Source organism: Phoenix dactylifera, chromosome 12 (assembly GCF_051530095.1).
Source record: "Phoenix dactylifera cultivar Ajwa chromosome 12, Ajwa_hap1_PhDact_Kaust_v1.1, whole genome shotgun sequence".
Classification (NCBI taxonomy): Eukaryota; Viridiplantae; Streptophyta; class Magnoliopsida; order Arecales; family Arecaceae; genus Phoenix; species Phoenix dactylifera.
The window spans coordinates 25,476,013-25,489,296 of NC_143201.1; the positions used below are offsets into that span (position 1 = coordinate 25,476,013).

Sequence of the window (13,284 nt, forward strand, 5' to 3'; positions counted from 1 at the left end):
GTAATAATTTAATAATGTGGGGGGATTTGGATTTCAAAAGTTTGAAATGGAAGGCCGGGGGACAGCTCTCCGAACGAGCAAAAAGAAACGAATGGGAGAGTGACACGTGGATGGAAAGGGTAAGGGGAGCGACGGGCGTGGAGGGGAAGCCGGTCGGGTGTTGGATATCATCTCCAGTTGGGAAGGTGGGTGCAACAAAACGAACGTACGGATGGATGGGGCGGCTCCTTTCTGAGAGGGGACGTGGACCGTTGGTTTTTCTCGTGGCGGGGACCACCAGGTTCGGAGACAAGCCAAGGATGGGTTGCTCAATCTGGTCCGTTCGAATATTTTGAGTGGACTTTGATATAAGTATAAGAAAGAGTGGGTACATGAAAAGGTAATCCAGATTGATTCAGATTTTATTTCATCATCGAAAATGAGCCTTAGCACAACCTTTATCAAAACCTTTAAAACTAATAGAAAATTAGTATAAATTATTATTTATTTGAAATTATAAATTATCCTTGGGTATATTTCATATGATAATATTAGTAGTTTAAATACAATATCAATAGTAAACAATAATATACTACTATAGCATATTGCATATTAGTAAAATTACTATTTTCAATATAATATCAAAATAAATAAGTAATACTATATATTATAATATAAATATTGAGGTATTGTATTATATTATATTATTTAATAAATATAATATAAATAAAACATATTATAGTAAAAGCTTTATAGACAAGGCTCATTATGTACTTAACTTACGAGCTGGTGTGGTAAGCATTATGAGTCATGTCTCCATATATTGTCTCGAAATAAGCAATGTGCTTGATCGGATCATGTTGTTCATTGGGAATTAAAAAGAGGAAAACGAGCAGACAAATGATTAATTTCTATTTCTCATTATCATAGAATTCATCATCATATAACACATTATATAATATTAATTTATACTTAATATTACTAAAATATTGTTATCTAATATAGTACTTTACTACGTTAATAGGTATACATATCATATTGTAATATACTATTAGATTTTGTATAGTGATATATAACATAATATTAATATAATTTGTTATATTATTTTTATATAATATTGCTATAGAAATATAAAAATTGTATAAGAATATTTATTATGAACAGAAGATTGTAAAATAATATTTATTACTAGGTAAATATTATAATAAAAAAGTATGGCAATCCAAATCATTAATTGATAATAACACTGTCGGTATATTTTCATCCAAACTATCTGGCAGCTAATGCTTTTATTCTTTTTTTTTGGTTGAGAAGGAAAAATCTTATTTCTTTAACCAAGCAACATCTAAAGAGTTAGCACATGGGAAATCTTTGAGCCAGGTAGTATAATCGCCCACCTCCAAAGACAGCTTCTCTCTGGAATCAATGGCTTTATTAGCCAACCAATCAGCATTCCTCTTTTCCTCTCCAGGAAGTCTATGCTGTGGAGAAGAAATGAACTCCTTTCAACGACGCCAATAAAAGGTTATAAACATCAACGAGCTCACCCAAATCTGCTCTGAATGTTAAAATATAGCATTGCAGCAGCTAATGCTAATGTTAAGAACCAGTGTTATTTTGCAGCTAAAATGTTGGAGCAAGAAAGGAAATTGGAAAGCATTTGCATGAAGATTGTACGAACCAATGATTTTTTAAATCAGAACTAAACTATAGTTGGAATTAGATTAAAAAAAAATAAAGCTTATAAATTCCCATGGCAATGGATATTATCAGCGATTTTGTACTCTACACAATAAAGCAGTAATCATGGATGCAACATGGCCATGCTAGGTTCCTAATTTAGTTTAATTGTTGCCACAAATGATGAGAATTTAGCATCATCCAACCCAATTGCTGATACCAAGGACAGCATGCCCTGCTAGTCTACAGGAAAACTTGATAGTGTTTAAATAAAAATAATATCAAGCTACATAAGATAATCTAAATTAATCCAAAACATCCCCAGAATGAGAGTAATTTACAACAAAAAAAATTACACATCATCCGATTAAGAAACATCACATTTACAGCATTCACATTTATACTCCATAGATGCGGAGATGAGGGATCGGCATGTGATAGTATGTTGGTTGTCTGGCAAGCTGCCGAAGGATAAAATGTAAGGTTAGCCAGCATTAAAAGGCATAAATGCAGTTTAGAATCATAATAGTCATACATTAGCCAAACATGCAAGACCAGAATTCTCATTGTGCTGAATAGCCTGATGGACCTTCCAATATGTTCCCAAGCAAACCATTTTATGTCTTAGGGAATCCATAACTTCACTCTCCTTCTGTCAGCCTTTCTCTAGACAATGCTTAAGAATAAGGCAGACATTGACATAATGGCAGGCATAATTGTTCAAAAAAGGGGCCAACAGTGTAAAGGGACCAGACATGAAGTGCCAGCTGTGCAAGGACTAAAAGAAAAATTACAGCCAAACAAAGTACCAGGTGTAAAGCTGCACTAAGTTTCAATCCCTAAGACATTGCATGTTAATAGAAGTGCAGCTCTTATACAACCAATCCCTAAGATCACCTCCACTGAATTGACATAGCTAGCAATATTCCAAGTAAACTTGAGGGTAGGCTCTGCACCAATTATAGATCACATGGTGGATGTGTAGCAGGAATTGAAGACGTTGACAAAAGAGCAGCTTTAATATATCCTAGGGCTCAGGAAAGCTGAAGGCAAGAAAAGTTTAAAAAAAATGTTGGGTAATGTGATAAAAGATTTGACAAAAAAATGGGGAAAAAAGAAAAAGAAAAGGCAGTTGACACCGCCCTTACTTACAATGAACTAGAAATGGATGAGTAAAATCAATCCAAACTGTTCTAGCAGTGGTTGTTGTTAAGAGGTACGGTTATTTCAGCAAGGGTTGGTAAACGAATGTTATCTTGTTAATATTTCTAGCTTATTGGCTTCCACCAAGACCAGGCTTAATTAAGCTTCAAATTTACAAAGTCCAACAATTTGAAACCCAAAATCGAGCCCATCCAAAGGGCACTCTTGCATATGATTGTGACAAATAAATCAAAGTGTACTGCGAAGCTTACTTGGCCTTGCTAGTTACTTGAACCGATGGATCAAGACACCAGAACTAGACCTTGCAGATTATTTGGGTGCACTAGTTACTGTTGGGCCTGCACGCTCCAACATGACATCATAAAGCTGCTTTCCATTCTAAGGAAGCAAAATAAAGCGATAACGGTCAGCATGGTGGAAAACTTAAGAAAAGGAGAAGAAATGCATTCCTCTTACTTATCGGATCAAGGTACTCACAAAAAGTACTGGAAAAAAGTGAACTTGTCCTTCAGGTTTTGTCTGTGTCTCTTTAAAATACACCAAGACAGGAAACTGCGGCCACCAAAGCTCCCAGTTGATAAATGTTGAATACCTATGAAAAAAAATATTAGAGATACGAATTTAAACCATCACTCATTGAAAAAAAAAAAGGATAAAAAGAAAGATTGGAGTGGAACAGTGCACTCACTTCCAGCGGTTCTTGCCACCAACAAAAACATTTTCCCCTGACTCCTGAAGTTGATCCCCAGTTTTTACCTCCTGGAATCAAATATCCATCTAAACAATTAAAAGAGGTGATTTAAGAAAAATAAAGTATGTTCATGACTGGTAGCTGTACAAATAGAGAATTTAACGAAATTACTCTTTGAAGATAAATATACAATTTTTCCATCACATTTGTCAAAAACAAGTTCCGTAAGCTCCAGATAATGAGTCCAAACAATCAATTACATATGCTTCTTCTCCTTCAACATAGTCAAAATGCATTTGGAATGACAGATCAAAATCCAAGTGTGCTAGAAAGTTTTTGTGTATTGATGGTCCCTATAAGTTAGAGGCTGAATGCTACCATATCTCCTTCGTCTAGTCGAGAAGGGAAAAAGCCCAGCGGGGAACTGAACCGTAACTCTTCTAAACCATTATATTACGGAGAAGTCCATTCTTGTCATGATCGATCCACATCCTACCATAGTGCTTGGAGAACCAGGCTTGCTTAGCTTACTAAGCTAAGCGCAAAGGAATTTCTCTAAGATTGCACAAGCTAGCTAGAATGTAGCGTAGCTTGCTTCCAGAAGATTCTATAGTGATCCATTGGAATCGGCCTCGGGTGACGCCTCCCTGCTTGGAGAAAGATTTCATCCCTTGGTCGTTAAGGTGGGGTGAAAGCTGCAATTAATGTTCTTTCTCTGTTGTCAGTGTATATTGGAGAATTGATATAAAAGGCAATGTAAGATGCAAACCAGTCCTTCTAATCCATATTTAGCTTCCAACCAACATGAACCAGCTCGGGCACAACAACAGGTCTTGCTGTTTTAATACTGAACTAAGGTTATGAGGATGCTAGGGAAATTTCACTATTATGCGAACTCTAGGAGCTAGCAAAGCATACCATTCATACAACCGATTCGTTCGTATACTAAAAAGTTGTGGACCTGGTCACCTAAATTTCTCAGACTTTCTGCTAAAAAAGCACAGATGTCAAAATTCTTATTAGAGTATAACCTCTAGGAATTAGGATTAACAAAGCTTCTTGATTAACAGAAGATGTTTTTTCTTTTTGGAGGAGGGGTGGGGAGGCAGCAGTTTGGGGGGGTTAAAACTAATAGAGTTAGGCTATTAGCAACCAATTCAAGTATTTTATTCATACAATCCTTCTGAAGTTTTTCCTACTTTGACTGGCAAGTATATTTTCCAGCCACAGACATCAAAGACACACATATTCTTGTAAACTCACCAAGCTAAGTTTATAAAGCTCATTGCCGGTGAATAATAATATGATCCATTAATGCAAATACTGGAGCATACGTGCAGCTGGTTAAAGACGAAGATGATCTCAATAGCCATGTTGAATTAGCTAAATCTTTGCCTCAACCGATACTAACACTGAACCACAATCATATAGTTTGTGACAGAAATTAACAGGAATGCTTAGCCATTTATATCAAAATTATATAAATCTGTATAATTTGAGAGGAAAATGTATGATTATAGCAAGAACTGTTTCATGCTTTGTTGCCGACTAGTGACTTGAAAGTTGAAACAGGCTTCTGCTATTGGAAAATCATGGTGACTCCCTCTGAGTAGTTTTGCTTTGGCAGTTCCCTTACAACATGAAAGATTTCAGATATGATCATACAAGGAATGTGAGCAACCAACATTACTTATGTGATACACATCTGCTTGAAACTTGACATAAAATATGAACTCCTGTTAGCAATTCGGAGAATGGAAAATAAATCTGTGAACAGAAAAAGGTGATGATCAAGCTAAACCTTTCCCAACATAAACTGCAACTCAATATGTCAAAAGCTAAGTCAGCATCATTTCAGGCTACCCCTATATAACTATGAAAGCAAATCTATGATGAAATACTTGCACACGTTAAATTGCATAATTGTGCTCTTTGTTGTAAAACATTAAATCCAAACAAGGGTAGAGTGAACAAACCAGGGCCTCTTCATCAAAGACGAACCTCACTCTAGTAGTCTGAAAGGAGTAAATAAATGCATTAGCTGGTTCAACAAGAACATAACATCAATAGAAGTCAAAAAACTAAAGCCTAGACAAGGTCTTGTGTTCATAAAAGCCTTAGGGGAAAGGTTCTGAAGATGATTTTTTTTTAATTCTCTAATCAAAGGGAAATAGATGCATTTGGCTTGACCCTGAACTGCAGTTTCTTATGACATATATATGCCTACAGAATTGGAAGAATGATAACTAATTCAAAAAGCAGCTAGCACTAATATGTCTACCAGTGATATTAAATCAAGAAATGCAGGATTTTGGCTACAATCACATATTTCCAACTTAACAGAAAAAATAAAAAGGATAAAACTTACAAGAAGTCTATATTTTCAATTATAATTTGCAGGTATGGCAGTATAGGAAGTCATCGATCCAAGAGCCTAGTTAACATCCCAGAGACCAGGTTGCAGATTATTTTTACAGAGTAAATGCACAACATTGTGAGCTTCTCCCACAAAGGTCCGGACAACAAAGAGGCAGGCAGAAAGCACAATTCCATACTTGCACATTTACCTGGATCAGTAGTAATAACCCAAGCAGACCTATTGGAGCAGCTGGTAGTAGATTGTTTTGGTACGCAAATCCACCTGCTATCCCTGTTTGTTTAACAGTTATAATCAGCAGCAAGAAAATCCTAATAGCCTCATATGAATTGAAATTTGTTAAAAGAATACTTCCAGCAGCATATTGAGAATATAAGCAAAACATGCTATAAAAAGTATCTGCAAATGAATCCTGTTACAACTCCTCTCTAACAAGAGTCAAGTTTATGAGCCATCTTTCCATCTCTTAACGCTAAAACCGATCCATAATCTTAAATTGTTTCCTGATAGTGGGGTTTGCCTTATTATCGAGGTTTAAACTAATTCCTAATTTGAATGTTACCTGATAGCAGAGTTGATTTCATGAAGGATACTCTTTCTTGAAGCTATTTCACCAAGATGCATAAACAAAATTATATTCCTTTTCATTTTGTTAAACAATAGTGGATTTATAAACCATAGGAATGACCTTCCTTCAAGCTTTTGTTTTCTGATATTGAGAAGCTCTCTTCCTATTTGGATTCTATGAAATGCCTCAGTTCATCAAGATCAAGAATTATCAAGGGAATGGATTTTTCAGTCTGAATATCCTTATCCTCTCTCCCTCTTTCTCTCTCTTTCTCCTCCTGAATGGAATGGAGGGGAAGGACCCCATAGAGCATCCATATCCTTTCTTAACCCCATGAGAAATAAGAGAAAATATTCATAACAGAATAAATGCCAACTCTTTTATGGACATGTCAACTTGCAAATAAACTGCAGTCCCAGGTCCAAAGTAGGCAATAGAAACAACAATAAGAAATTAACCATGCTTTGCTGGGGCTTGTTAAATACTGGCTTCCATACTTAGAGCACTTGACATGGGTGAATTTAGTAAGTTAAATTCTAATGGTTGATGCCTGCAATTTTTTATCATACTTTATGGGCCCACTAATATCTCCCTGCATAATTGGTAAATTATGTAAGTTGCATTCTCATGTTTGAAGAGATAAAAGCAGGAACAACAACACATGTAGTATTGTAGTTTCCTATGATAGCTAATAGGCCGTCCAATAATATCTAACATACCTAATTATCCAGTGTATGATGCTTTAAGCAAAATCAACAAAAGAATAGATTTAATTGCTGTTTTGAACTTAAGATATGTAATTGATGCTCAATCTGAGATCACACAGACCAAGAAAGTATATACCCCACCTTGCTTATCTTCCCAGAAGGTGTGGAAGTTAGGATTGCAATATTGTGAAAGAATATACCCCTGTAAGGCATTTTAAGATTAATTGTAACCAAAGCTCAGTCTACTAATAAGCAGACTTTCAAAATCATTTGATAAAACAAAAGCACTCTGTATTCAGCTGTCTCAAATAGGAGCAAGCTTCCTCCTTGATAACTCAATGTATTTTTTTTTTTCTACTGATAATATGCGAAAGGAAGCATGCATAATGAGGCTTCAGATCAACTAAAATAACCAACGCATTATGTTGATATAATCTGCTTACTGACTCAAAACTCACCAAGTAAGACAACTGGTATCCGATAGTCTGGGTCAGGGACTACAACTTCCTTTTTCTTGGCCTTTCTTCCAACCTATCAAACAAGCAAAGAAATCATCCACCAATTGAAGACTTCAACTAAACTGAAAATAATTAAAAGCTATTTAGCTTGTGAAACCTTGCTATCAGCAAGCTCCAACTACCATGCCTCAACTTTAAAACCACCTAATGTTTATTTTAAAATCATGCTTATAGATATGAAAGCATGATTTTTTTTTTTTTTTTTTGTTTTTTTTTTTTGGGGGGGGGGGTTTAAATCGGGAGGGGACCCTCAAATTCTATAACCATCTGATGTTGATTGAGAGGAAGATTTTTTTTTTTTCTTTATGAAGTTGTTTGAAGATGATATGATATTTGACAGACAAAAGTGACTATGACTGAAGTGAAAACAGAAAATATGAAAATACTTTGGAGGATAACAGTTCAAGACTCTTCGAAACTAAATGAAAGAATATCAAATGAATTTTAGTGAATACCAAATGAAAATGAAGCCTATTGGAACATTTATAGCAAAACTGTACATTAGTGTTGTCATTTTGATTAGTTCTATATTAAAAGGAAAAAAACAAGCTATTGATAGAAAGATGTAGAACAATTAGATATTAAAGCATATCTCACAAAATTATTGCAAGGTAAATGAAATGAAAAGGTCCTTGGAAGTGGTGCAACTGCCTAACGCATTTTGAATCTTGAAAGAAAAATTAATATCACAATTATAAGGCCTGCAGTTTTGTATGGGTTAAAATATTGGACTAATGGATGCTAATTATTTTGTTAAAATAAGACTTGCACCTATAGAGCATAAAGCAGATGGAAGTTAACTAAGATGATATGATCATGTCTAACAAAAAAACAAGGCCAGGTAAGTGGAGCAACCTAGAGCTGTTTATGGATGTCAAGAAAAAGATGACAAAATCATAACATGGAAAGAAGTGAAAGGATTTGGGAAAGCCAATAGTGATGTTGGATGCATCCCTTAGCAAGAACGGCAAAGAATCATTTCATAAAACTGAGCCTGAAGAATTGATTATGGCTTGATCATGTTAGTTACGGCACTACTATCATTTCTGCCACTATTCTTATGACCTGCTACATTATACCTAACAAAGTTTCATCCCATTCATAAATCTCAAACTTTGCATCTAGCGTCAATTTTCAACAATGTGAGATATCTAAAATTTATCCAAGATCTTACTTATGTAACAAATAATATATGCCTTGTTAGCCTCCATTATTATTCTGGGCAAATTGAAAAGGCAAAAAAAAGAAGAAATGAGAGGACTGTTACAGCTGGAACTAAAATAGTTAAGACTGGTCCTTCAAAGGAACTGTTTGCCCAAAGCACACGTAAGTTTTGGTGAGATGGTACTGGTAACATGTACAAATGGTTTTGAGTCAGATCTGAGTTGGATGATATATGGGTACCCAATTTTTTTACCAATAAGGCTGTGGAGATATGAAATGAAATGTAATATGATCCAGATGTAGCTGAATCCAGATTCTGGTCCCAACAAGAAAGTTCTGAATATGCTCCAAATCCAAATCCAGGTGCAACATACAATCTGATCTTTTTCTAGCCACTATGCCATTAAAACATGAGTGTAAGGATGTGGGATCTAAATTAAATACAGTAATGAAGCTAATGTAGCTGAATTCGGAGTCTGGTCCTGACGAGAGAGTCCTAAATCTGCTCCAATCAAAATCCAAGTCCATCTGACATAAAATCTGATCATATCATGCGTGTTATGTCATTAACAAATATGACATATATGACAGCATATAATGAGATGTCTTGTAATTACATTTTTATAAACCAGATCTGAAACCAATTCATAAGGAACCTGATTTTATTTTTTTAATGCTGGGGAGCTGACAAAGTTATCATCCTAAATTGCTGTCCATAATAACCACCCCTCCTTTCTCCTTTTCTTTTTTCTGTTTGATCTCAGTGGCTGCTCCCATATTAATTGGAAAGAAGCTTGTGTTGGTGAAGTAGTAAAAACCATATATAATTCACAGAATCTGGTTATTAAAGAGACTGGAACCACATTAGCAGTGGTCTACTTCGTGAGGAGGATTCCCAAAGCAATGGTGCATCAGAGGAGAGAATAATTCCTTTAGTAAATTGAAAAAAATATGAAGATAACTATTGAGATTCCATGGTTCAAAATTCTTCAATGATGAATAGAGAAGGGAACAATGTATGAGTAGAGATCACAAGGAAATAACCATGCAACAGCTATACAATTCTAAGATTGTACTGATACATTGTCTGTAACTTGATCTTCCACATGGCTCATATAATTTACTTCTTCAAGTAAACGTCTGATTTGTTAAAGATAATATAGAAACCATAGCCATCAATCACAACACCCTATATTGCGAGTCAACTTTATAAATTATATTGAACTAAGAAGATGACTACCTGTATGAAAAGAAATAAGGATGATAAACAATATGAAATAAAGTAAAATTATCAAGAAAAGAAACCATTGATGCAATTGCAGCATAGCTTCCATGATTGGAGGCATTTTTCCTTGTAATGAAGATTTTGGTCCATGGATCTGTTCTGCACAATGAATTATGGATATTGTGTCCATAAGGTACTGTTCCTCTAGCTGCATAGGAAACAGAAATATTTAAGGGAAAAAAAAGCATCAACAAAAGCATGTGCAATACCACCCTTCAAGTATTCAGAAAAAGATAAGAACAGAAGACTGCTGCATATTATAACCTTACAGTGTCATTTTCTCATGTCACTTTGTAAGGTTACAAATGATCATTCTTGTGTCTGATAAAAAGCTTATTTTAATTTAATATATTTTTCTTTACACTAAAATATTACGTTCACAAAACAGGTTGACAAGTTGAATATCCAAATGTCAACCTGAACTCAGAATCCAGCCAAGAACCACATGTTCAATCAAGCAAGATCATATCAGTTTATTGGCAATCTGAGGCATAATTTACACTTTCCCAAGCTTTTGATTGTTAATGCAATCATAGATGATGTCAGACCAAGAATCAGGAGGCCACTAGGATTTTAGCTTGTATATTTTCTGGTTGGACATTCATGGGGCTTTGACATTGAGTTCTTAAGCCTTGAAGAAAGTGTCAGCGCCACTTATGCATGAAACAAGATGAGGGAACTGCTGGTACAGTTCAGGAGCAAGGGTTGTCAAACCCATGAAAGCTCTAAACACCAGCATAGAATTCCTGAAAGAAAAGTCGATGCAGCTGGCTAAATTGAGGCCAGCTTTCATGGATAGCTGCATGATGTGCTCTGTCGATGGGCAATTTAGCCACAGACATGCAGTGGCAGATCTAAGCGAGCAAGAAGGCAAGTCAAACTTGTGTAAGGAAAGCTCTTGCTTAGGGCAGTTAGCTAACCACTTTGTACTTTATGATTTTTTTAAAAATTGGGACAGCGGCAATCATAAATTAGGTAGGCCACCTAGTTTCTTTATTACCCCCAAGTACAGAAAGATATTACCAATTTTTGCCTCAGACAAGTGAAGCTTGAAAGATACAGAAAACTAATTTTAAACAAAAGTCCAGAAATTCATGCTGCATGATTTCTGTTCTTGGCTCATCATATTGGAGCTAGACACTGACCAAATACCAGATCCATCTTTGATCCTAAATATTCTCAATGACATGCAAACATCCGAAAGCTAAGTATTTCAAATTCAAACTGCAAAGCTAAATTGTGCAATAGCATAAGTAGGCACCTTACGGTCCTGCATGAAACAATCTTGAAATAAGGGGTTCATAGGTCTCTACCTGAAGGACAAGTGTACTTCGAGTTCCTCCTTGGTGTGTGATTTAATTAAAGATTTTCATGGACTGAAGCATCTTACTAGATCTGGTCTGTTAGAATTTTCAAATATGCTGCTGATTCTACCAAGTATATGATTTGGTATTCATGAACCTTCTTTACATATTAATCTTTTCACATACACTGAAAATTAAATTCGTCACTCCACCTCTTTGCATGAGAGATATTGGTTCTATGACCTATTGCCTTGAAAAAGACAAAATAATGAATCACCTGATAGTCAACTTGTTCTATTTTTTTCTCTTATCATGCAGTTATCAGTGAAAACAAGTTGAGGACCTACTCAACAGGCTCTCATTTATTTGAAGCTGAACTCCTATTCATGTTCAATACCAGTAGTTGGTTCATGGCACGTAAACTCCCAAGCTTTCGAGGTCCAAAATATCTCCTATTCTAAACTTTAGGCAACACGAATGTGAAAATCTAATTGCAGCCACGACCAGTCTTCCACGAATGCACTGAGATTATGCGCATCATTTGTTCAGAGAAAAGACTCAGCTAAGCCATATTTGTCGATATCTTGATGAAGGCTATGACTCATAGCCTCCCTATTCTCTAACTCTCAAACTGGTTCTACCCACAACATTTAATATGGATCATTGTGCACGATAGATTTGTTCCTTTGCTCTTGGATACCAGTGCAAATTGCCATAATTTTGTGCAGCTTCAAGTGGGAATCATCGGAATGAAGTGAAAAAATTTCATCAAATCCACTATGCTAAAATTAACTGACAAAAGAAACTTCAATTCAACGAGTTCCATGAGCAAAAGCCAAAAATTTAGAAGTCGGCCTCTCTTACTCTCAACTCAATTGTTCTGCCGGAAAAAAGTTCAGATCGCACAGTACTACTCATTACAAAAGAAAGAAAAAGATAACAATAGGATCATCAGAAAAAAAAAGACGAGGAGGATACGCCCTTACTGGGACGATGAAGAAGATATCGTGGAGGCGATAAGAGGGCGCTCGCCATTTTACCACCGCTTTTCTTCCCAAGACTTCTATCTTAATCTACTGGTGGAACGGCGAGGTGCGTGGTTTGGGACGAAGTTCCCACTTTGGCCCCCGGAGAACCGGACCTCGCCCGGTTTTTTTCCCACCACTCGAACCTCTTACTTGCTCGAAACCTAAAGTCGTTGAAGGCAAAGCCGACTATATTTAAGTACCTGTATTTTTAACGGACATACCATGATTAGTTTAATTCTTACCCTAAGGTGGAGAAACAAGAGGTGTAACTAGCCAATATAAGGAAAGCATCTATCAATCTCACATGGTATCTTGCACGTGGCCAAGCATCCTACCGTCGGCAAAATGTACCTCGTTGTTTAAAGACTCCATCTTTTAATAAATCATCCCAAATCAACATGAGAAATACCAAATCATTACAACGGGAAGAATGATATCAAAGGATGATGAAAACAACGATGTCTAAGAATGATACTGTAAAAGAATACTGTAAAACCCCCAAAATAGGAAAAAAAAAAAAAAAAAAAAAGAAAACAAAAAAAAAAGGGGCGGTTGGGCCGGCCCGAAAAGACCGGGCCCAACCCCCTTATCACGATCGTGCCTAGGGCACGATCGTGGAAGAGAGGGGGAAGAAGGGGGGGACGACGGCGGCGGCGGCTTGGAGAGGCGACACCGGAGAGGAGACGAGCGCCGGAGACCTGAGATCCGGCCGGCCGCGGGGAAACCCTCCTCTTTTCTTCGGTGATTTTTTTTTTTTTAATCCGGGTTGCTCACGGATTCTTCCACCCATCTCTCGCCGGAAAGGTCGCCGGAGCACGC

The 13,284-nt window shown here is 36.3% G+C and overlaps 1 protein-coding gene across 3 annotated transcripts; it reads right to left on the minus strand.

The window, feature by feature from the left end:
• Positions 1–1,903: 1,903 nt before the first annotated feature.
• On the minus strand, positions 1,904–12,581 carry LOC103712782 (uncharacterized). 3 transcript variants are annotated; one of them, XM_039130271.3, is made up of 9 exons: positions 12,424–12,581; positions 10,154–10,281; positions 7,625–7,697; positions 6,082–6,164; positions 5,491–5,529; positions 3,512–3,582; positions 3,301–3,415; positions 3,075–3,201; positions 1,904–2,120 (listed from the first exon to the last, which is right to left on the minus strand). In XM_039130271.3, the coding sequence occupies exons 1-8, from the start codon at positions 12,470–12,472 to the stop codon at positions 3,133–3,135; spliced, it is 627 nt and encodes a 208-aa protein (XP_038986199.1). In that variant the 5' UTR covers positions 12,473–12,581; the 3' UTR covers positions 1,904–2,120; positions 3,075–3,132. The 3 variants fall into 3 exon arrangements, with proteins under 3 accessions (XP_038986199.1, XP_089782879.1, XP_089782880.1); XM_089926753.1 differs by having other exon boundaries at positions 10,154–12,501; XM_089926754.1 differs by lacking the exon at positions 5,491–5,529 and having other exon boundaries at positions 10,154–12,510.
• Positions 12,582–13,284: the final 703 nt, after the last annotated feature.

Excerpts from the sequence above, each read along its gene's own strand:
- LOC103712782 (XM_089926753.1), bottom strand. The coding sequence starts at position 10,333 with ATGCTTTTGTTGATGCTTTTTTTTCCCTTAAATATTTCTGTTTCCTAT. Across the intron at positions 6,165-7,624 it reads GATACCAGTTGTCTTACTTG|GGATAGCAGGTGGATTTGCG; the intron begins GTGAGTTTTGAG and ends TTAAACAAACAG. Across the intron at positions 5,530-6,081 it reads GGTTATTACTACTGATCCAG|ACTACTAGAGTGAGGTTCGT; the intron begins GTAAATGTGCAA and ends TACTCCTTTCAG.